Source organism: Mustela erminea, chromosome 1 (assembly GCF_009829155.1).
Source record: "Mustela erminea isolate mMusErm1 chromosome 1, mMusErm1.Pri, whole genome shotgun sequence".
NCBI classification, from domain to species: Eukaryota; Metazoa; Chordata; class Mammalia; order Carnivora; family Mustelidae; genus Mustela; species Mustela erminea.
In genome coordinates this window covers 143,985,741-144,010,222 of record NC_045614.1, presented here as the reverse complement: position 1 = coordinate 144,010,222, position 24,482 = coordinate 143,985,741, and the positions used below count along the sequence as shown (strand labels likewise).

The window sequence follows — 24,482 nt, the reverse complement described above, 5'->3', positions numbered from 1 at the left end:
TCATGCTGGAGCTTTCTGCCTTTATTGCCTTCGGAAGGAACAGAGCGATGAGTTTCATGGAACACATTTCCCCCTTCTGTATAATCCATACTTGCATGGCTTCATGGTAACCCTGCTAACTGTCCTCTTTTACCCCTTAGGGTTCTGATTCTTTAGATATGCAGCATTCATTCCTTTCCCTGCAAAGGAATCTTAAAAGAGCACCTTAGATTAGCACTGTCCCATTCTGGGAAGTGGGCAAGAGCCATGGCCACCAGAAGGACACTGTGTGGAAGGTGCTAGTAGAACAGTTGAAACGGGGCCACGTCTCTCAGACCAGAAGTCCTTTCCTTGGAGTCACTGTGAATGGTCATTTTGGTACCTTAGACTAGGGCCTTAGTTGTTGAACGTTTTTATGTTTTATCCATTAGATGAGGCAAGACTGCTTTGACATATTCTCTTTCCACAAAAGAAATCTTGGCATATGCCCTCTATAGTATTATTCTCTGGGTTTGATTAGTCAGGGACAAAGAGGCAATTGTGAGTGGCCTGTGTGTGAGCTGGCCTCTTTTTAGGCTGTGGGAGGGAGAGGCGGGCTTCTCTTTCTCTCATTCAGCCCTTTCTTAGCTTTCAAAATGACCTGGTTTTCTTAATAAGCATCATTAGAAATACACTTTGGAAAAGAAAGAAGATTCCTGTAAGATCAGTTCAACATAAAGGAATTATCTCAACACTTAAGCACTTACACATTGTAAATGATCATAGATGAATCTCTCAGTGGCTTCTTTCTCTGAAAGTTCAAACAGCTGGAGCTATAAATCAGGAATAGAAGATAAAAATGAAAAGGAAGATGAAAGCTACATCCATACGATGTCAACTTACTGTTATTTCCTCAAGGGAGCTTTTTGTTTCATTGCAGAGTCACACGGCTAAAACTAGCCATATTATCTGATACAAGGCCATGTAAAACAGACATAGTGAGAGTGGATGGCCTGGCCTTACTTTTCCATTCCTAAGTTTTAAACCAATATGATATCTTGAGCCATAAGACCATAAACATATTTTTTTCCTCATAGGTAGAACTCAGCAAAGTTTAAGATAGTGGTTACGGAAATGCCGTCTATAATTTCAGGCATGGGATTTTTTTTTTTTTTTAAGATTTTATTTATTTATTTGACAGAGATCGTAAGTAGGCTGAGAGGCAGGCAGAGAGAGAGGGGAGGAAGCAGGATCCCCGCTGAGCAGAGAGCCTGTGCGGGGCTCAATCCCAGGACCGTCAGATCGTGACCTAAGCCAAAGGCAGAGGCTTTAAATCACTGAGCCACCAGAGTGCCCCAGGCATGGGATATTTTTGATCGTGGTGAATTCTGGAAGGAAAAATTCACAGCAGGATTCTCTCCTAAGGCTGCCTGAATCACTTACACCCCTTCCTTGGTCCCTACCTCCTTTGGAAGATGCCTTTGACCACATTGGACTCTTCGAGGAGCATGGATGAGACCTCGTCTTCATTTCCATGTTGAATCCAGTACCCTCTTAGGCTTCACTAGCCCTTTATTTGGCAGAAAGGGCGGGGGTGCACTTACCCGCTCTGTGAAATCATCTCCCGAGTAGTCAGGAGTCGAGAGGACATAAGTGTCCTCGGTGACAAGACAGACGGTGGCCTTCTCAGCAGCTCCCGTCATCCACAGGATGCCAGCCAGTGCTATAGCCAGGCCCTGGTCCTGCTCCCGTTTGCTTACTGCACATAAACTACAGCACAGGAATTTGGGTGGGAAAACAGGAGCATGAACAGTCACCAAGACTAATGTGAGGTGTCTCCACCTTGAAGTCCCCTTCTGAACCCCAGGTGGGTCTGTTTGGTTCCTTCCTCAACCTACCCCGTGAGAATGTTACGGAGGACCTGTTTTTACTCTATCACGGGAACTGGCATCCTCACATAGTATTTCTCTTCATGATCTTAGCCAGTGCTGCCCTGTGAGTCATCACCCCACTTCAGTCCCCACCGATGTCCCCTCCCCTGAACTCCAGCAGAGACTGAGCCAAACTTCTAACCCCAATAACGGTCCCTTTGCAAGGGTGACCCTAAACAATCCTTGCAGTGTTACTTCCCCAGCGTTATTTTGCAAACCCCCTGTCCCACAGGACCAGTACCCTGAACATACTTCCTACATTCCACCTCCGTGCCTTTGCGTGCCCTGATGCACCTTTAATGGGCTATTCTTATCTGTCCTGCCCACGACTCACTGGAGACTCACCTTATGTCACCCTCACTGACTTGTAGCTTAGGCTCACCTGCCACTCACTCCCCCCAGCATTATTCTAAGGGTTTCACACATGTCACCTCATTTCATCCACACTTCAACCTTGTGAAGTAGTTACTACTGTTCCTTGCATTTTAGAGGAGAAGAAAGAAAAAGAGGTTGAATGATTGGCCCTTGGTCTTTCACCCTTAAAGTGGTAGAGCAGTGACCTGAAATCAGGCGGCCTTGCTCATACTCCCTGCTCTTCACCACGATAGTCTAGGGAGCTATCCCAGGCTGTCAGCATTTCCCGGGGAAATGGGAGCCAGTCTTTATGTGGTAGACCTTTACTAGGCTGGCTTTCTAAATGTTTAACACAGACAACTGTTAGAGAAACACACAGATAGGGGTTCACGAATGAACTCAACCATGGTATCTATCATTCTTCTAGCCCTGTGATGATACAGAATCGAGTTCCAAGGAGTTTCATACTCCAAAACTCTAGTCTGAGGAAGTGGATGAGAATAAAACAAAGTGCTTTGACCGTGCAGGAGAAGGAGACAGGACTTCTGAGCAAGAAGGTTCAGGAAGTCTTCGCGGGGCAGGTCTATGAGACGGTTCCTCGTTACCACATAGTTAATATTTTCTGCACACCAGGTCCTGTGCTAAGTGCTTTATGTGTGTAGCAAGTGTGTTGTGTTTCATCTAGATTCCTTGAGGTCCCTTTTACTTAGTTGGTAGACAACTTCCCCAGCTGCTTTGAGGGACTGCTACTCATGGCTCCTACTTTTCAACTTTCTCTGAAGAGCTTGAGTCACCTTGCCGGGAGTGATTACGAGTTTGGCCTGCCTTTCGAGGCATGGGTCAAAGCCAATGGCCAGGTGGGAAGCACAAAGGCCCCACTTCCTTCTTTGAAGATGGGGCAGCTGAGGTTGCAGAGCTCACATGGGATCAGACTGAGGCTGGATATCGCTGCAGACCACATTCTTCTGCTTCTTCCCTTTCCTGCTTCCCTCCTGCAGCTCCTGAGGGCCAAAGGGGAGCGATTCTTGCCACTCCAACATTTGCCTCTTTGGCATACTGATTATTTTCAACTGGTTATTTAAAAACAAAAACAAACTACAGACTCAAGGGAAGTTCTGAAACTCAGAAGCTAGCTTTTTGTAAAAGACATTTTAAGGGAAACCTCCATTTTTAAGGGTGTTTCCCTCACTGGAGGAGGGGGATGGCTCTAAATCTTTAGAAACTCCTATCAGTAGAGAATGCACAGATGTAAATCTACAAAACAATTTTACCCTTGTTTACTGTGCTTTTCCTGGTAACCTCTCATAACAGAATCCCCACCCCCAACACTTTCTTTGGTCTTTCACTAAAGATGGTATTTAAGGCGATGCCTTTGGCTATGCCTTTGGTATTTAAGGTGATGCCTTTGGTTACTCAATTTTCTTGGGTTTCTCCTAGGTATACAGGATATATACATATTATTAAACTTCTTTTTGTTTTTATCCTGTTAATCTCTCTAATGTCAGGTTAATTATTAGACCAGCCAAAGAAGCTAGAAGGGTAAAAGAACTTTTTTCCTTTCCAACAGGACATTCCCTTCACAAATCACTTGTATAAAGAATTTCCACCTCTTGCTCTGTCAGGAAACTGCATTTCATGATCTTAGAAAAATTATACATTTAGTTCCTGTTTTGAGGGATAACTTATCCTGCTGAGGGTGGATATATACCTTTTACTTATTTATATTTTTTCTAATATCAAGCATAGAGCTTTGCACATGATGAGGTTTGTTGACTTCTAAGTAAAACCATTTGAACTGATTTTCTTAAATAGGCAACTACCAAAAACTGTACTTTGCCAGCCTGGTGAAATAGGAGAATTAATCCTTCATTTATCAGGGTTTTTAAGAAAGCAGCCCTTTTGTTCCTCCTTGAAATTGTTAGTTTGGGGTTTCCCACATCAAATATTGTCAAGTAAGCCCACCTGAGACCAGGTGCACCGCTTTACTTGACAAGAGGATCTGCCACGGAGCATAAGAACTGTCAGCATTATCCTGGCAGCCATTGAGAGTGGCTCCAGGAGAGTCCTCCCTAGCCACCAAATCCAGTCCCTCTGGGAGAACCAGAGCCATTTTGGTTTCGTGAGATAAGTTCCCTTCCTGAGGCCACCCAGGGAATTTTCCCTAGTGACTATTTGGCACACAAAGGTTCTCATGAGATGGTTAATTCTCTCAAGTGGTTCTAGGCCCCTTACCTGTGAAGGTTACAGTCTTTTTCCTTCCCGGTAAACAACAAGTGTTTGATGATGGATCCTTGTACAGCCATCTGAATGCTTCGGGCACCTCCCTGAAACGGGGAAGATGAATAGTGAGGCATGTGAGGGTTGGGAGCAGGGCTTTACAATTGTGCTGGAACCCCATGGGACCAACATGACAAAGGAGAACTCTTGGAAATGGATGCCATCTATTCCTTGCAGCCCTTTTCCTCCTGGTATATAGCATCCCTCAGCTGAGCGAAGGGACACCGTACTATGTACGCGGGCTCTGGTCAAATGCCATGGCTGGACCAGAATCTGCAACAACCACCTTCTTTGTGGAACCCTGTAGACTGGCACCTGGGAACGTGGGTCCTCCTCCACCCTACCTCTGCCATGCTCCCGCTTCCTATCCAGCTTTTATACTTGGAGGATGTCAGGAATTTTTGGCTAGTCCTTGAAATTCTGTGTGACTGGTAATTGAGGACATGAATTACTGAGATTTTAAACAAGCCAGGAAAGAGCTCCTGGATCTCCTGCCTTCACATCCTCAGGGATACATAGAACTTGGAGAGAAGAGCCAGGAAAACTAGAATTGGGGAGGGCAGGGTGTATCGGGGCGAGGCATGGAGGGAAGGAGGTTGAGACTTTGCTATATCCTGACACTGAGCTATAATTTTAAACAGCCTCTTATCATTTAAGGTTAAATTTTAAATTATATGAAACACGCTTCTACAAATGATTATAATGAAAACATATATTCTTATGGATGAGAATAGAAGGACATATGGATAGGGAATATGGAATTAGAATATTTAAAAATTTTTGCCTATTATTACCTTTCCTACTTCCAAAGCAAAAGCCAGGTCAGAAAAAGGATCATGGAAACGGAAATAGGCCTTTTTCCAGTCATAGCTGAAGACTTGCATGGCATTTCCAAAGATGGTCTGCCGTAACTTCTGAGGAGAGGGGAAATAAAGGATTCAAACAAAGATAATTCTTCTTAGACACATTGCTTATCAAACAGCCTTAAGTAAGGTGGTAAACCTGTGGAGGTAGGCCTGTCCCTTTCCTACATGCTGGTTTACGTTTTATCTTATTCCCTGTCTTAACTGTACAGTCTTGTGCAAAAGGGTCACACCAGGTTCCCTTAGACTATTTTTTTTTTAAAGAGTTTATTTATTTACTTGAGAGAGAGAGAACAGTGGGAGAGGAGCCGAGGGAGAGGGAAAAGCAGACTCCCTGCTGGGCGGGGAGTGCAATGTGGGGCTCAATCCCAGGACCCTGAGATTATGGGGCCACTTAACTGACTGAGCCACCCAGGCACCCCTAGACTCTTTCATCCTGAAGGTTCAGTGTGTCAACTTTGTACCTTGTTGTCCCCGTCTGTCTCACCCTCCATTGCCAGCCATCTCTCCTTCATGACTTGCAGTCCACCATGGGCTGCTGCTCTGCCTCTGTGCCTCTTGTCCCTATCTATAGCCTTGACTCTGCAGCCCCTACCTCTCCCATCTTGGAGTCTTTCTCAATTGCTCTAGAAACAAGAAACAGACAGGACTCCGTGTTTCTAGCCTGAGTGCAATATTGATTTAAATGATACTAAGCGGGATGCCTGGGTGGCTCGGGTGCTCTAGAAACAAGAAACAGACAGGACTCCGTGTTTCTAGCCTGAGTGCAATATTGATTTAAATGATACTAAGCGGGATGCCTGGGTGGCTCGGTGAAGCAGGTGCCTTCCGCTCAGGTCATGATCCCAGCGTCCTGGGATCGAGTCCCACATCGGGCTCCTTGCCCCGCAGGGAGCCTGCTTCTCCCTCTGACTCTGCCTGCCGCTCTGTCTGCCTGTGCTCGCTCTCGCTCTCTCTCTCTCTGACAAATAAATAAAATCTTTAAAATAAATAAATAAATAAATAAATGATACTAAGCAAGCATTCTTTGTTCTTGTGCCCCAAAATCTTTAAGGTTTTCCTGGACACTCTATAGCATGTTGAGATTGGAGAGGGTCTTCTAGAGCTTTCCAGAAAAAAATAAGCTTTTATAAGCCAAACACATGAAAAAAAAGGGAATGCATTCATAATCTGGGCCATGTTAGTTATTTAGCATGTGATTGGTCCTATGTGGGATATAGATATGTAAAAAGTCCAATATCCCACAACTATATACAAGATAGAATGTGTAAAGTTCTGTAGGTACAAAGTAGCTTGAGAGAACAGAAGAAGGAGAACTTCTGACAGGAGCACTCAAGAAGGCTTCCTGGAAGAGGTAGTATTTGAACTGGGCCAGCAAATGGCATCTAGCATTTATTGAGCATTTTCTATGCACCAGGCACTGGCCTGAGTGCTTTATGTTCATTATGTTTGTTTAATTCTTTGAGGTAAGTACTCTTATTATTCCCCCTTTCACCGAGAAGTATTTGACTAAGTCTCCCAGCTGGTAGAAACAGCTGGGCTTTGAGTCCATTCCAACATCACTACTCTGCCTTCCCGGCTTTGAGTGGGTATCATCCTATGATTGCTCTTCTTTTTGGTTGACAATCATTATTAAATTGATATCTTTAATTAGCCTGACCTACTCTTTTATACCTTGAAAAATATCTATTGAATAAGGACACTTCATATCACATCTTTAACTGGGAATCAAAATCATTTGCCATATAGAAAAAAATAATGGAAAAAAAACAATGTTATTGACTTAGGCTAGAAACCATTGCCTATGAAATGCCTGACCTCACATTCTTTTTAATTAAAAAAGGAAGTTGGAAGTGTTAAAGAGGTGTCAACATGTGTACCCCTTACAGAGTCTTTCTCCGGGGTCTCCCAGAGTGAAGAAGGAGCTAATTTTCCCACAAGGTGACTCAGTCTATTTAATGTGCTACTTAATGACACATCCTTAAAAGCACTCATGCTCCAGCAGAGGCACATATCGCACACTTTAGTACAGACCACACAGTGGCCTATTGCCTATAATGGAGGGGAGGCTAGGTGGAGAAGCTCGGCAAATACACACGCATACACACACACACACTCACACACACACGTAGAGTACCCAGAACATCCAGGGAGAGGAGACGTTGTGAAGTGTGCATGTGTATGCACATATGTGTGTGTTCCAGAACCATGGGGCAGGAAGTCTATGCAAGTTGAGACTGGAAAGTACCACAGGGTGGATCCTGGAAGCCTTGAGTATCACATTCACACATTCACAGCCAGCTGAAGAGTGTGGACAAAAAGAACAGGCAACCATTAGGTCCAGAGCCCGATGGTTTCTAAGAGGCCGGATGCAGGAGAGGAATGGTTTTTCCCTTGTTGGACCATGATCTGGTTCTGGAGCTGGAGTTTATTTCCTGGCTGTCACTGCTCCCACCATCAAAAGAAAAGACCATCTCTACAAAGAAGCAGAGGCAGGTGCATTTTGGGGTGAGCAAGGGCCCAGGAGTGCACTTGAAGAAAAGTGCTATTGCCCTGGTGTCTCAGGGCAACAGCAAATCAAGGAGAAGGAGCCAAATTGCATAGAGGCTGCTCTTGGAAAACACAGACTCAGTGTGCCCCATGGTCAATGGGCCACCACCCAGGACATCCCCAGGAGAGGACTGAAAATGAATCCAAGTTCTTCCCTGACATCAGGGCATCCCAGACAGAAGAAAGACTGAGCCCTCCCAACTCCAGGCTTGAGAGCCCATTTCCGCCGCTCACTGACCATGTGCACTTGGACAGACTGCCCATCCTTGCTAAGATTTTCTTTGCTTATCCTGAAATGCAGATAATCCTTGCTCAATTCACATTATGACTATTATTGAAAAGGAAGAAGTATGGACAAAGGCTTTAGGAACCACCGTGAGTGCTGAGTAAATGCAGGGTGTTACTCTCTCTGTGAACACACAGCCTGTCTCCACCGGGACGCTGTAGGGAAGAAAGTTCCCTCACAGATGAGAAAAGAGCCGAGCCTGGCAGGAGGAGGAGAGGGGAAGCCGTGGATAAATGTGGGAGATGAAGACTGTTGGCACTAAGAAGGCTTAGAACTCAAATTCAATTACTAAAACTCTGCAAACTAAACCAAACCAAACCCTGTTTCTGTTGCTGGGTACGACTTCCAGCGTGGCGAGTGTGCCTGTCCAGATACAACTCGGGCAGGCCTCGAACAGAGGAGCCGTGGGCCGCTCAGGCCAGACCCACTGGCCCTCGTCACAGTAAAGGTGACTCATCTTACCTCTATAACATTTCCCTTCATAGCAAATCTAACTTATCACAAGATTAACCTGGTGTATTCAATGACAGGCTTATGTCATTGTGTGCCTGGTAAGTAGACACAAATGGCAAACAGTCCTAATAAATGACTCTAGTGATCGTTACTATTTAACACAATCAAGCACGGTTTACAGTTTCTCTCTTTTCACTTTGTGAGTTTTCAAGGATTTGTAATGAGTACCTTTCTCTCCTGACTGCTGTGATCAGGATAATGATGAGGATCATTATCTCGCACACTCACACACACACTCACACATACATACTCACACACGTATACACGTTCACACATACACACACGCAGAAAAACACAGAGGTCCTGATCATTCTTCCCAATACATTTAATTTCCTTGCCTTGACTGCCTTGATTCTGGTCCCTGGGCTTAGATTTTCCCTGCGGCAACCTTGACCATGCAGATGGGAGCATGTCCACACTGGCCTCTGCCCCCAACGTGAGTTAAAATAACTCTTTTTGAAGCTTCTTTTCTAAATCTGTTCTTGCCTTAGAAACTACCAGCTCATCATGGAATCAGAGATTTTAGAATTAGTGAGTCCTAAGAAACATCTTTCTCCTAGCCTGTCAAACAGAGTGGTAGAGTAGACTCTTGGCTTGATCACGTCCAACATGGACCCCTCAGCATCTGGTGCAGAGGCTGGTACATAACAGGTTCACAATAAGCATTTGCTGAATTTTTTTTTTTTAAATCTAATTTGGCTCTTCCATTCTACAATTAAAAAGTTTGGGGTACACAGCCGCTATGTATGTGCCCAAGGTCAGGTATTTTGTAAATGGCAACTCCGGGACCCCAGTGCAAGCCTTCCGACTTGTACCAGTAAGAATCCCAGCAGGGAACAGATGGCATGCTTAAGTCAGGGTAATTAACTTGAGGAAAGTTGAAGACAGGAACTGTCTACAAAGATGTGGGCTGCGTGTGGGGAAAGCACAGTAACTAACGCAGTGTCCTACCACGAGCAGCACTATCTGCCCTAGACCTGAAGAGTGTTGGGGGCTGGGGAGAGTGACCTGAACCAGGAAGGAGAAAGTCCCGGGGCGAGAACTGCCACAAGAGAAGAGGGAGTCAGCGGGCTACACAGTGCCTGGTTTCTCTCTCCCTTTCCTCCCTTCAGGCTCCCTCCAGGGGGCTCCCATTGGTCAAACTAAGTAGGAAGCCAGAGGAGGAGGGAGCCCTGTTGATGGAGTTCCTCCAGGTCAGTTTTGGCAGAAAGCAGGGTGGAGAAGGGTAGAGAGGGCACCTGAGGGGCACACAGTTGATAATCGCTGCCCCATACTGAGATGCCTCTGTGGGAAATTGTCCAGAGCAGTGAATTAATCAAGCAAACATCCCCTGAGTTTCATCTATTGACCAGACTTTATGCTGGGGTACCAGGCTGTGCTTCTCACTTCCAAAAAGCCACCCCCTTGCCTGTTATCCTCCATGGAAGCTTCATTTGTCTGGGTCTCCACCAGAATATGTTGATCTCCCAGTGTTACATTTTTAATATGATTGTGCTGGGTGGTATTGCAAACACAGCAGGGGTTGGTTTATTGGCTGCTGACAAAAGAGGCTACAAGAACGTCTCCCAGGCTGGGTTCTGGAGAAGGGCCTGGTTGTGGAGGAGGATGGGAAAGTGCCCTGGAGCGAAGCAGTGTTGGGGGGAGGGGCAGGGAGGTGCTGGCAGGAGAGCACAAGGAAGGATGCTCATGTTCTCTGTAATCCTACCTGGGCCGGCTGCCTTGGCCATCAGTCATTACACCTCATGCACTGTGAGGTGTTTGGTTGGGGGAAGGAAGAAAGCTGTCGTGTTGGAAATGGGTCAACAAAAGGTGAGAAACAGGAGAGCTGGGGAGAGAGAAGGTTCACCTCCACTCCTTTCTTAGCAGATTCCCAGCAAAGAGTGTGTGCTAAAGTCAGGAAGTCCCAGGCACCCCCACCCCAAACAGGGAAGGGAAAAGAGAGAGAATGACAACAAAAGGCACTCTCCAGTGAGTATTAGGATTCAATAGCTCTGATAATTTGCCAGGAGGCTGCACCGCCGAAACGTCGATTAGAATTGGTCAAGCTTCCAAACCACCTCCCTAGAACACACGTATTCAGAATCCCAAGACTCAGCATCTCAAAATCCCAGGGTGTGTTTAATTAATGCTATTGCTATTTAAAGGACACACTATCATCTGGCCCACATAATGGGAATACGTCCAAAAAAAATTTTTTTTTCAAGAGAAAAATCAATTATCTCCACTTCTGGGACCTCCTTAACACTCCATCAACTCCGGTTCAGGCTAGAGTGGTCTGATTCTTTTGTCCCCCAGGCTTTTCCGAAAGCGGGAGTATTGCCTTGGAAAAGTCATGGGGGAGGTGTGCAATCACACCATGTTTGTGTTTGGTAGATAAGTGGGGGAATTCAGACTCAGCCTCTCTTGCTTCCACAATATAAAGAGAGACTAGAAGACTTTGGAAACATCTGCGAATCCTTTTTTTTTTTCCGTTTTTAAAATTTCTATGTGTGTTTTTAAAAATAGATTACACGTTCACATGGTTCCAAATTCAGAGTGTACAAAAAGGTACACTGAGAGAAGATTCCCTCCCACCTGCGTCTCCTGCCCCACTCTTTCCCTCCACTGTTACATTCTTTGAAGGCTTCTGGAATTTCTGTAAGCATATACGGGCCAATACTGATATAGATCCCTGGTCTTTCTCTTTTTTCATAGAAAAGGTAGTCTAATTTCCAGATGCTTGTAAATTCAAAAATGATGGTCCCCATAGAAATTCATTACAGAGCCAGGAAGACATTCTAATTAAAGATGGTTTGTCAAAAACATTATCTTTTCTGGTAAAATACAGTTAGGTGCTCTAACTTCTGGTTCTATGGCACAGCATAAGCCAAACGATCACTAACACTGGAGATTTGGACAGGATCCCACGTTCATTGCCTGTCTTCATTCCCTGAAAGGCGAGCCACTCACTAGATACGTAAGACACGAGCTAAGGCACCATCTGGGGCTGTGAGGTCCATAAGCAGGTGCAGCATCTCATGAGGGCCTGGCTGATCTATCTTCCTGTGACATCTGGTCTTCGAACAGCAGAGGGAAGGTGGATTAAGGCAGAAAGGTTTTTGATAATGAGAAAGAACGGTGGGCCTCCCAGTCCGTTTGTACTGTAACTATGACAGGAAAGAGAGTTGCTCCGTGAAGCCAGTGAGGGTATGCATGATGAAAAGGACTGTGGGGGCTTGGTCCTTACACGTGATGATATCGTATCTGAGGACCATAAGGAAAGGCTGTATCCAGGGTTGGAAATACTGCAGTCAGGGCCAACTCAAAAAGCAGGTGGAGACTGTGTGGTTTGCCCAGCAGAGGTTCCAAGCCCCATTCATCCCTCTCAGCTGGGACCCTGTGTGCAGTGCACGGGCTGTGGAACTGTATGTACATGGCAGGCCTCCTACAACCAACAAGTGTTACTAGTTTTTGCCCAGGTAACCAGGTGACCAGGCTCATCATCCTGGGTGCTTTCTGCAGCTTGCTCAGGTATAGGGCAGGATGTCCTCAGGAAGAAGTGCTTCTTCCAGTTCTTTTTTTTTAGGGCCTGTAGGAAAAGTCTCTGCCCGAGGCTTTAGGATACAGCATGCAAGTTCAAGGGTCAGGGTGAAGGTCCGGAGAAGAAATTGTCCTGAGTCTCACTATGGTTGAGAGAACTATCTTGGAGGCAATCCAGTCGAAGGGATCCCTCACTCTAGCTGTTCCTTTCCCCCTGGCTTGACCCAGGGCTTACCTCCCCAGTTCCCAATCATGCCTCTTTGACCTTGACAGTTGGGCCTTCGGACCATTGCCAAGGTGTAGACTCCAGCCCTGGCCTGTTTGATCCAATGAGATACTGCTAGTTCACCTGTTAGCTGGGTCTCTGCCTCAGCCCTCTGCCTCCACCCATCAAGTGTGGAATTGAGCAAATGGTCCCCGGGACCAGGAGCTTCCAGATCCACTTGAATAACCTCAGTGTCAGGTTTTTTTCACATCTGCCGGCTCGTTGGCAGCCCCAGAAAACATTTCCTGAGATCAGCTCCTTGAACACCGCTATTTCAGAGAGAAAGAGGACCAGGCCCGGCCCAGGTGCCCCACCTCTCCCTGACCCTGCCAGCGAGGACAGAGCCTGCCTCACCCAGCGACTCGGCTTCCTGCGCAGTTGTTGGCAGCACTCGTCACCTGCCCTATCTTACCTTATATAATGATTTATTTGAACTTAACTCCCTCACTCCCTCAAAGTTAATTGGCAGACCAAGGAAGTGAATAGAGACACTCTCTGAGTTTGGGAGGGAAAGATTGTAACATCACCGACGTCCTTGAAAAATAGCATAAATAAGTCATTTTAATTATAGTCTCCTTTTACCAATAACCACCGTCTGTAGTCTTATCTTCGATAATACTCTCCCATGACAGCAGATAAGATTCCCCAGCCTTGTTGTTTGGAGAAGATTACGTTTCCTTTCATGTTTAATTGACAAGCTATACTTACCGTGGCCATTGCTAGGGAGATGGGAAAGCCGCCTGATTTTGAAGAGATGATAGGGAGTTTGGGAATAGAACAAAGGCTACTTGATGGCCAATATCCTTGTCCTTTGGGCTGAGGTATTGCCGTTTCAGCTTCAGTTTCATCAGCAGGTGGGTGGATGCCTTCGTGATTCTGTGTAAAATACCACCACCAAAAACAAACCAAACAGAGCTGGTGATGTACTTTTCCCCTCTTCTCTCTTTCTCTCTGAAATAGCGGTGTTCAGAAAATACTGTCTCCCTTTTACAGACATCAGAAAATAGTGATAAATAGCAGTAAAAGAGGCAGAAAAACCCTTCTGTCTGTGTCAAAGGGGTTTCTCGTAAGTTCTACGTGACTGGGAGAGGTTAAATGTAACTATGGAAACATAATTAATGCTATCAAGACATTGACTTGAAATTATGTTTAGAGAAGAATGTAAATGTCACTGTCTCTTGTTTTGAGAAGACAACAATTTATAAACAATGAATCCTTCCAGTCTATACTGGAAGGTCCTCCCCATGTTGTTCACTTACCACTAATAAGGTTAGATTACCTCCTTTTAATTCTCTTGGATTCCTGCTCCCTAATAAGTGAGTTATAATTTTTTTTTTCTTTAAAAAATCCATCTCCTACCTTTAAGGGAAAGAAAATATTTTTAGCTTTTCTTGACTGATTCTTGTGGCGTTTAAATATGTTAGCATCAGGTCTACTTTCAATAATGTTGTGAAACAAATCTGCCCTATCGGTAGCTGAAACATGAAGGAAACGGCCTTCTTTTCTGGATTCCTAGAGGCTAAGATGCTTTCTTATCTCAGAAACACAGCATCCAAATTGCAGACGGCTGTTGGGATATGACACATTCTGTAAATCAAATGGAAAATCTTTGCATTTGTAGTGATGGGTTTCCCTCTCCTTGTATAAAGCGTAACTTGACATTTATTTATTTATTTTTCCTTTCAAAGATTGTTTTATCTTTTGAATATTCTAGTCACCCAAATGGTAGCTATTTCCACTTAATACTTCCAGGACTAAAATGGAAGCATTATCTCCCTGATTCTAATTTAGACTAGGGTTACGAAAGTTTTAGCACAAATAAGGCTTCTGATGACAGGTTACTTGGAGGTAGTTGCTTTAGCGTTACAGTTAAAATATTAATAATTCAGTTGTTTGATCATATCATATATTGGTGCCAGGAAAATCCCCTTCCTATTGTGCGCTGTGTTTGTTCAGAGATTGAATTAATATCTGAAATACCAAGTTCGTTACCTTGTAACCTTTCCAGGTTACAGGAGATAAAAAAAATCTTTCATCTTCTATCGTATAACAGATTTTAAAATACCTAGTAACACCTGAATTCAGTCACCTTTGCCTTATTTGAAAATGATGAAGGAAAACAGTTTTTCAAAAGCTGAATAAAGATGATAGCGACTTTCAAAATTACTTTTCTTCAGCAACACTGAAACACTTGGATGTCAGAATCTAGTGTTATTTCACAAGTGTAAGAACCTTAGATTCTAATATTACTTTTTTCTAAAATAATAACCATATGGCGCTCTTAATGATGAAAAGTACTTAAAAGTAGGAAGAGATTTTTATGAAAAAGGAAAGTACAAGACAAGATTTCAACGAGCTTTCTAGTTTTATGTGTTCACACGTTAAATGCTGGGTGCCTCAGTAACATTATGTGCATAGAATAAATGCAGATTATGCCATTAATGTGATTGTTGGAAGAAGAAACTAGAAGAAAACACATCGGCTTCGAGAAAAGTAATTACCTGAAGAGTTGTGTTATTGGTTCCCAACCTATAAATGAAAGAGAAAACATCAAGTAAATGACTTACTCTATCCAACCCTCAAACCCCCTCAAACCCAATCTTGCTAGCAAAGACTCTCTCCACAAATGGTTATTCCTAAAGCATCTTAAATGTCAGCCTATAATGGGGACTTCTCATGTAGTGAGCATAAAACACCTGAAATCCCTCTGGTTCTAGAGAAACGAGAAAACAAGCACATCATACCTGTGACAACTAAAGATTTGCCGCCATTTGTCAAGAAATGAAATTTTCCTGGTTATCTCTTCCAAATCCAGCTCCCAGGAGCATTGCTCCTGGTCCAAGACTTGCATAGTCCTTTGGGGAAGATGGGAAAATTAAGAAGGGAGTTGTTAGGTTGGGAGAGAGAGGTCGGGTGGTGGGGAAGCGAGACGCTGGCTCTGTGGGCTGGGCCAGCTGGAGGGCCGCCCCGACTTGTGACCAAGGAGAGGACACCACACCACACCGTCGCTGCTCTGGGCTCAATGTAAGCCCCTGCTATCAGATCATGACTCAACTTTCATCAGAGGTGGAATACTTTGTGTATTATTGTTCCCTGTATAGATATCATGAATGTTTAATCCAAGATGCAGATTTATAAACAAAGGATTGCAATTACTTCTCTGTATCAGAACAATTGAGATAATTTAATTGACGAAGGATACCATCCCGGTGGAATGTGATAGTACTTTAAGCTGTCATGCCTCTGTGGAAATGTTTGTGGTACAGAAAGACTTAGCCAAAAGGGGGCAGGGGCAGGGGTAAACACCATCCTGTTGATATCTAAAAACTGTGTCAACTACTGTTGGATCATATGGAGGCCAAGGAAGACACTGGCCAACAGATGTCTGACACAGAGTTTAGTACACAGAAATCTTGCACACAATTTGAAGGACTGATTTGATTTTGTTTCAGGGAGAGGCCCCAAATTATGTCATGTCCTATTGGCTGAAGGAAATGTAGCCACAATAGCTGGCATAATAAAGAATATTCATTGCTGTAATGGTTAATTTTATGTGTCTTCTTGTGAGGTTCCAGAAACCGGTTTTTGGTCAAACACCAATCCCAATGTTGCTGGGAAGGGTTTTTTGTTTTTTGGTTTTTTGGATGTGATTAACATTTAAATGGTAGGTTTTAAGGAAAGTGGGTTATACTCCAAAATGTGGTTGGACCTCAACAAATCCTGATGGCCTTAAGGAAAGAGACTCAAGTCTCCCAAGGAAGAAGGACTCTGCCTCTAGTCGGTCTTCATATTCAAGAGTACAGTGTTCACTCTTCTCTGAGTCTCCCTGCAAGGGAAGTGCTCTGCACATTTCAGACTTGTTCTTCTTCACAATCACATAAGTCAGTTCCTTACAGTAAAGATCTCTCTCTCTCTCTCTCTCTGTGGAAAGCCTTGAGTAATACAATAGTATTTAACAAAAACAAATACTGACTACCAGTAAAAGTTTTCTTATCTCTTCGGATTTGGTTGAATATCAGAATTGACCCTAAAGAGGTCATTTTTCTCTTTGAACATTTCTGATCAAGAGTTCTGTAAAATTCTGAGAATGCTGAGAAGTCAAGGCAAAGAGGCGACCTGGATTTACTATGACTAGTGTGGTTGGGACTGAGGGGATTGGTTTTATGTAATACGGCAGAGACCCTGAAACACAGCAAGTCACTAGATAGACCACAGGTCGATTTAGGTGTCCATGGTTTTGCTTTGGATTTCTCTACCTTCAGTTTCTTAAATGAACTTCTGGTGGTTATAAAACCATTTCATATTCACAAGCTTCACATATTCACAAACCTCCATCGGATCATATTTTTATTGTAAACGTAACGGGCACAAATAATTCCTTTCTTATCTTCCTTCTTTAACCATAAATCCTCTTTTTTAAAGCCTTATTGTCCCCTTTTATAATTTTATAGTATTTAATATCTACTGGGCACTCCCAGTATAGGAAAAAAAATTATGTGATCCTTGCTCTTAAATAATATAATGATGAGAAATGTCTTGGATTTTGCTATTTAGAAAGTCATGTTAAAAAATAAGTTCTGCATCTGCCATTTAAATTGTTTAACAACTCCAAACCAAGAAAGGAGAAGAGCTAAGAAAACCTTTTTCTTTATCTTTTTTGCTTAAATTTAAATTCAATTAATTAACATATAATGTATTATTGGGTTTCAGGGGTACAGGTCTGTGATTCATCAGCTTTATATAATACCCAGTGCTCATTACTACACGTCTTCCCCAAAGTCCATCACCCAGTTACCCGCTTCCTCCACCCCCTCCCCGCCAGCAACCCTCAGGTTGTTTCCTATGATTCAGAGTCTCTTATGGTTTGTCTCCTTCTCTTCTTTCATCTTGTTTCATTTTTTCCTCTCTTCCCCTATGAGTCTCTGCCTTGTTTCTTAAATGTCACATATCAATGAGATCATAAGAAAGCCCTTTCCTTAAGAATCATTAAATCTGCGGTTTTTTTGTTTGTTTGTTTTTGTTATTTGTGTCTCTGTCCTTCTTTTGAAACAATTCTATAAAGGTAGAAGCATAAATCCCAGTGAACAGACAACTTAACCAGTAAACTGTTCTGTTGGGTTTAATAAACACATTTTGAGTATTTCCTGTATCCGAGGCACTTGGAAGAGCCATGGTGAGTAAGATGAGGTTCCTGCTCTCTCTAGTGGTGGAAACAGACACACAGAGAGAGGAAAATGCTGTGTACACAGGCTCAGCGGGCTATGGGTGCCCAAGACATAGGCAGGAAAGCCGACTGGGTAACAAGGTGGCCTTTGGGCCCAGACGGCTCAGTTTTGAAGCGTGGCTTCATCTCTTGGAACTGTATGGCTTTTGGACAAGTTATTTAACCTCTCTGTGCCTCAGTTTATTCATCTGTGAAGTGGGGATACTTTCGTATTTTTACCATATGAAGACTTCTAATCTCTGAGAACAGTATGCCACTCCACTTGTTTAGACCAGACTTATCTTCCCGTTGTTTGATCCCCTGAAGTGGAATGCCTGAATCCAACGATATGGTCATTTCAAAGATTTCTGATACATATTTCAAACTTTCTTCACTGTTGGTGAGCAGCCAACAGCAGCCCTCTTACTCCTTTCACTCTCTAATTGGAATTCATGGTTCGCTCTTTTAAATAAAGCACTGCCTTTATTTCCTTACCATTCTCTCCCTTTTCGGTTGGATATTGATAAGGGCTCTATAGATGGAAAGGCCTGGCCTTTGGAATATACCAAGAGTCCAGAATGTGATTCAGCCATATCCAGAGGAAACCATGTCGCCTTTTAGGCCATTTTGTCAAGACTCAGAGCAGGAGGCCTGAGTGTAAGAAGTGGGATAGAAAGGAAAGATGGCATGGGGGATCCTGGGCCAGGTCGGAAGAACAGGGCAGGAGAAATATGTGGAATTGGGGATTTTCCTTTTTTACATTCTTAGGCTCTTGCTCCTACCTCATAGCATGTGAAGTCGCCTAAAGCTCTTGCTCCCAGGCCGTCCCTGCTGAGGCAAAGGATTGGGGCTGATTATGGAGTCTTGGGCAGTAGTAGGTCTGCAGCAGCTCAAGGCAAGAGCAAGAACAGAACAGGGACAGTGAGGGAGGGGGAAGATTTTATGGCCATGTAGTGGGGGCAGTGGGTGATGGTAGAGGGTCTGAAATCATTCACCCACGAAGGAAGTGTACTAAGTGCAGAAACCTGTGTCTTAATCCTTTTGCTTTCTTTGTTGATAAATTTGAAAAATAATGCCAGCGATTTCATGAGAAAAGCTAGGATCTATTCCAAACTTGGAAATTAGTATATAAAAATGCAATGTGGTTAACATTTGCTGTAGTTTCCCAGAAAGCTATGACTGATCTTTACAATCCTTTACTCAATCAGCATTAGAGTCAAATTTGAAAACCTTGGGCTTACAAGCATTTTGACTAGCTTGCAAAATGATCCCCAACCTTTCTCGTTGCTGTTCTCTTATGATGATGCTTCATAAATAGATATTCAGAAGTAAAATTTTAGAAACTTCTGACTTTTTTTTAAAAACAGAATCTCGTTAGTGTTTAATTAACCTTACCCTTGGAGAGCTCTTCCTTAGGATTAAGTTAAATCCTTTGTGCTTTGATTATCATTCATTTTCTTTAGATATACTTTCTGTGGAGATGGAAATTTCCTGATGACATTCCTTACTGAAAGAATTCTGCCAATCCCCTGGAAACTAGAAGATGGCTGATATCTTCTCTTTTTGTTCTCGGGTGATGAGATGAGGAGGAGAAAGAGGGTGTTAGGCCCAGTGTCAAATGCCAGGGCCTTCCCAGTGACTTGGTAACCTTGGAAAAGTTAGTCTCTCTGAACTTCATTTGCTGTGGCTCTTTGGCTTAATTCATAAAATCATAATGAATATGACTTATGTGAAAATTCCTAATCTTTAACCAATGTTTTCTTGCCTCCTGTATGTTAAAAACTCTCCTGTAAAACATTTTATCTTTTCATGGCTTTATGTATTTTGAGAGTCACATCATGAGCCTCATGGATCCAGAAGTCCAAGTCCTAAAGTGAGAAAATGCAGATGTTGGTCTCAACCAGTCCCTCAGTCCACGTGGGCTTTGGTTTGTCACTTAGTCACTCATGTTGGGCCCAGTCCTCATCTGGAAGACCTTAAAGGCCAGTGTGGTATAATGGGAAATACATATTTGGTTGTTGTCCCTGGTTACTGGTGTTATGCCCGAGTTTTCGTGTCTGAGAGACCACCAAGGAGCCAACACCAATGCAATCACATGAGGGTTTATTTGACAAGCTTAAGCATGGGCCCAAGTATACCCGACACAGCGGAGTAGGGACTTGGAACCCAAGCTTAGTTAAGGCAGGGGTGTTTATGGGTTCCCGTTACTAAAGCAGGGTGGGGTTTCCTGGAACCAAAGCAGGGTTGGGGGTGTCTCTGGAACAAAGCAGGGTGGGGTTTACTAAAGCAGGGTGGGGGAAAGTTCAGCCCTTGGGTGAAGACAGGGGTCTGAGGTGGCTGCGGAGCTAAGATGGCTGTACTTATGCTAAGGCTAAACCTGAGGTGGGATGGCCTTGATTTTTTCTCGGCCTCCACACTGGAACAGAGCTCTTAAAAATCCTTGGAATTTCCGGAGTGACAAAGAGTGATGGGACCTCGGTGACTTTCAGCGCCAGCCCCTCACCTACAGGAAGGAGATATGGGCCAGAGAGCAATTGATCACCAATAGCCAATGATTTGATCAATCATACCTGTGTAATGAAACCTCCATAAAGCCCCTAACCATCTGGAGGTCAGGAGGGTGACACATCCCAACTCCACTGAGGACAGAGATTCCTGCACTTGAGACCTTCTGGACCCCCCCACCCATGTACCTCTTCACCTAGATATTCTTTTATATTCTTTATAATAAACTAGTTGATATAAGGAAAGTGCTTCCTGAGTCCTGTGAGTTGTTCTAGCAAATTACTGATCCAACGAGGGGGGTGTGAGAAGCCTCGATTCTAGCCAGTTGGTCAGAATGATCTGATACTTGTGACTGGAGTCTGAAGTGGAAACAGTCTTGTGGAACTGAGCCCTTCAACCCATGGATTCTAACTCTAGATAGTTAGTGCCAGAACTGAATTAATTGTGGGACGACTAGTTCACCTAGTCGGAGAATCGGAGAACAGGATGGTGGGGGTAGGGCCCAGGGGAACTTCTCACTTAGTGTCAAAAACAACTGGGCACCCAGCTTTTTAAGCATAAGTCAGGTTACTTGGGCAGGAGTTTTTACTCCTTTACTCTATCAGTTATCTATTACTGACAAACAGATTAGGACAGATTTAGCAGATTAAAGCAACGTCCCTTTGTACTCTTTCAGAGTTTCTATGCATCAGGAGCCCAGCCATGGCTTTAAGTAGGTTCTCTCCTCAGGGTCTCACAAAACTGCAGTCAAGGTGTTAGCCAGCCCTTCAGCTCCCCTCAAGGTTCAGGGTCCTCTCCCGAGCTCACATAGTTGTTGGTAGAATCCTCTTCCTTGCAATTATAGGACTAGTGTCTTCAAGACTAACAGAAAAGGTTTCTGCAGCTTCTAGTCCTTCTCATCGTGGGGAAAGCCCCAGCTCCCTTATTAACAATTCACTTGATCAGGTTAGGCCCACCCGGAATAATCTCCCTTTTGATTAGCTCAAAGTCCAAACTGATTAGGGACATTGATTACACCTGAAAAAGCCCTTCACCTTCGCTGGATAAGGTAGCATAATCATGGGAGCGATATCCCCTCACCTTTGCCATATTCTGTTGGCTTTTTAGATTGTCTCTTTCTTCTTGTGGGTTTTGGCAGATTGTATCTTTCAAGGAATTGGTCCATTTCATCTAGGTTATCAAATTTGTGAGCATAGGGTTGTTCATAGTTTTCCTTTATCATCCTCTTAATGTCCGTGGAATCTGTGGTAATGTCCTCTCTTTTATTTCTGATATTAGCCATTGTGTCCGCTCTCTTTCTTTGCCTGGCTAAACGCGTACTGTTTTTTTTGTTTGTTTGTTTTTTTTTTTAAGATTCATTTATTTATTTTAGCGAGGGGGTGGCTAGGGGCAGAGGGAGAGTGAGGAAGAGTCTTTTTTTTTTTCCCCCTAAGATTTAATTTACTTATTTGACACAGAGAGAGAGCACAAGCAGGGCGAGTGGGAGAGGGAGAAGTAGGCTCTCCACTGAGCAGGGAGCCTGATTCCAGGCTTGATCCCAGGACTCTGGGACCATGACCTGGGCCAAAGGTAGGCACTTAACCAACTAAGTGACTAAGCGACCTAGACGCCATGGAAGGGAGTCTTAAGCAGACTATGCTGAGTTCAAAGCCTGAGATGAGCAGGGCTTGATCTCCAGACCCTGAGGCCACAACCTGAACCAAAACCAAGAGTCTAACCATGTTTAACTGACTGTGCCACCCAGGTGCCCTAAGGATAGAGACTTAGTGCTTGCATTGATCTTTTCAAAGAACCAGCTTTTGGTTTCATTTATTGTTTTTTCCTATTGGTTTCCTATTTTCAGTTGCTCTAATTTTTATTTATTTTCTTCTCCTTACTTTGGATTTAATTTGCTCTTCCTAAATTTCCTAAAGTGGAAACTTAGACTACTGATTTTGGATCTTTCTTCTTTTCTAATATATACATTCAAAGCTATAGATTTCCCTCCAAACATTGCTTTTGCCGCATCCACAGGTTTTGGTAGGTTGTGTTTCATTTTCATTTTGCTCAAAATATTTTTTACTTCTCTTGAGATTTTTTTCTTTGATCCATATGTTATTTAAAGCTGTTTAATCTCTACGTATTTGGGGATTTTCCAGTTATCTTTCTGATACTGGTTTCTAGTTTAATTCTATTGTAGTCTGCGAACAGACATTATATAATTTTTATTCTTCTAAATTTGTTAAGTTTTAAAACAACTGTAAGAGGTCAACCAGTTAACTGGCCAGGTGTGTTTTATTGCCCAGAATGTGGTCTATCTTGGTGAGTGTTCCATATTGGATGAAGCAGTCTATATAGGTTAATTATATCCAGTTAATTGATGGTGTTGTTGAGTTCAACTATGTACTCACTGATTTTTATGCCTGCTAGATCTTTCCATTTCCGAGAGCGAGGTGTTGAAGTTTCCAACTATGATAGTGGATTCATCTATTTCTCCTTGCAGTTCTATTAGTTTTTCCTTTGTATAGTTTGACACTCTGTTGTTAGGTGCTTACACATTAAGAACTGTCATGTCTTCTTGGAGAATTGACTCCTATATCATTATGTAATGGCTTTTTAAAATCCCATATTCTGTTGATAAGCAAGTCACAGGTCCCACCAACACTCAAGGGGAGGACATTATATTTGTCGGGGGTGGGGGAATCACCCTGGGGTATATCCACCACAGGTACATGCTGGCAGTTATCTTGGGTCAGTCATTTCACCTATGTGCCTCAGTTTCTACTTTTGTAAAATGGGCATAATAATATTAACCATCTTATTGATTCACTATGAGGATTCCTTAATACCTAAGAAGCATTTAAAACAGTGCCACATAGCAAGTGTTCAATGACTTTTAGCTACTTTTAGGGACAATTGCTGCCAATTTTGGTACTTCTGACCACCTGATTAGGGTTGTTACAAAACTCAGGGGGATGAGACCGCTCTGTTAACTGAAAAACATCACACAGATGAGATGAGTTATTGTTTTAGGGCTTGTCTTCCTCATTCTTTAACGAATAGAGCTTTTCATTTCTTGCCTCTGATTGTGGAATGACACATAATTGTCTCTTGATATTTGTGGACAGAGGGAAGTAGAGGTTCTGTATTGATTTATCTTGTTGGTGTTTTACATCTGCCTGCCCTGAAATATTTTTTATCTTGTTTTAGAGGCTGCTCATGTGTCAGAAAGGTCATGGGGCAGTGAGGAATGAGATATGAGTTCACTGAATCTGCTGTGTGATCATATGCAAGTCACTCACACTCTCTGGGGCTGAGAAGGTAAAATAAGACATTGGACCACACTATATAATTGCCCGATAACCCCTTCAGTGCTTACCTTCCCTGATCTGGGCCTCATTTGTCCATTCTACCTAACTCCACCTGGAATCTCTTGACTCAGGCCCATGAGCCTTCTTCATTTACAGGCTGTTTGTGGTTTTGTAATACTTTGTACCCTCTCATTGGACTTCAGATTACTCAGTTTTCTATGGAACCAAGAAAGCCCCTTCAGAGACAGCAGAATTCATTCTCAGGAATGTAATTCTAGGAACCAGAAGCAAAGTAATGCTAACAACATCAAAATCCAGGCAAAATTAACAGATGCTCCAAGTAATGAACAAGGTGCAGAAAGGTTTTTCATAATGACTGCCTCCGTAGAGTATAAATAGGAATGCTTCCCTTCCCTCCCCGTTTCCCCTCACACCATCTGTTATTTGTGTCAGGCAGTCAGTAATTGCTATATGTGACCCTTGTTGTTGGTAACGGGGACAACACTGTGCATTGCAGTTTTCTTTGCTTTCACCCATCTCCTGGCAGCTGTGGCTATAAGGTTTGTGTCTATCCGAAGATGGTAGATCAGGATTTCCTTGGCCCTTGTAACTAAATATAAACAAATCACTCACCCTCCCTATTGGGAAATAAGTTATAAATAACAAGTCAGAGCAATCTTTCATCAGAGAAGCTGTGGTTACTAGGAGACGGCCCTGCAGTCAGGCTTTCTGTTGTCATTACGTATCCATATGGCATTGAATATAAGCTCAGGCTCTCTGTCTTTGGCCTTTTCCAATGGTTCTTAAGTAGACTGTTCTTGCAAATTATTCAACTCTTTTGGGCATTTTGAGAGATGAAGGCTTGGATTCTGATTTGGCCTCTGTCATCAGCATGCTGTGTGACTTAGGGCAAATTAATTCATTTCTCTGGTCTTAAGTTTAATTCTCAGTAAAAGATATGAGAAAGT

At 43.3% G+C, this 24,482-nt stretch overlaps 1 protein-coding gene across 1 annotated transcript in view; it reads right to left on the bottom strand.

Moving 5' to 3' along the window:
- The window catches only part of MINDY4B (MINDY family member 4B), a 35,898-nt gene extending 20,531 nt beyond the window's left edge, over positions 1–15,367 (bottom strand). The window contains exons 1-7 of the mRNA XM_032343778.1: positions 15,261–15,367; positions 15,018–15,045; positions 13,225–13,392; positions 5,315–5,434; positions 4,476–4,567; positions 1,563–1,728; positions 726–791 (exon numbers count right to left, since the gene is read on the bottom strand). Coding sequence (XP_032199669.1) covers positions 726–791; positions 1,563–1,728; positions 4,476–4,567; positions 5,315–5,434; positions 13,225–13,392; positions 15,018–15,045; positions 15,261–15,367 — 747 coding nt within the window. The remainder of the gene's footprint in view (positions 1–725; positions 792–1,562; positions 1,729–4,475; positions 4,568–5,314; positions 5,435–13,224; positions 13,393–15,017; positions 15,046–15,260) is intronic.
- Positions 15,368–24,482: the final 9,115 nt, after the last annotated feature.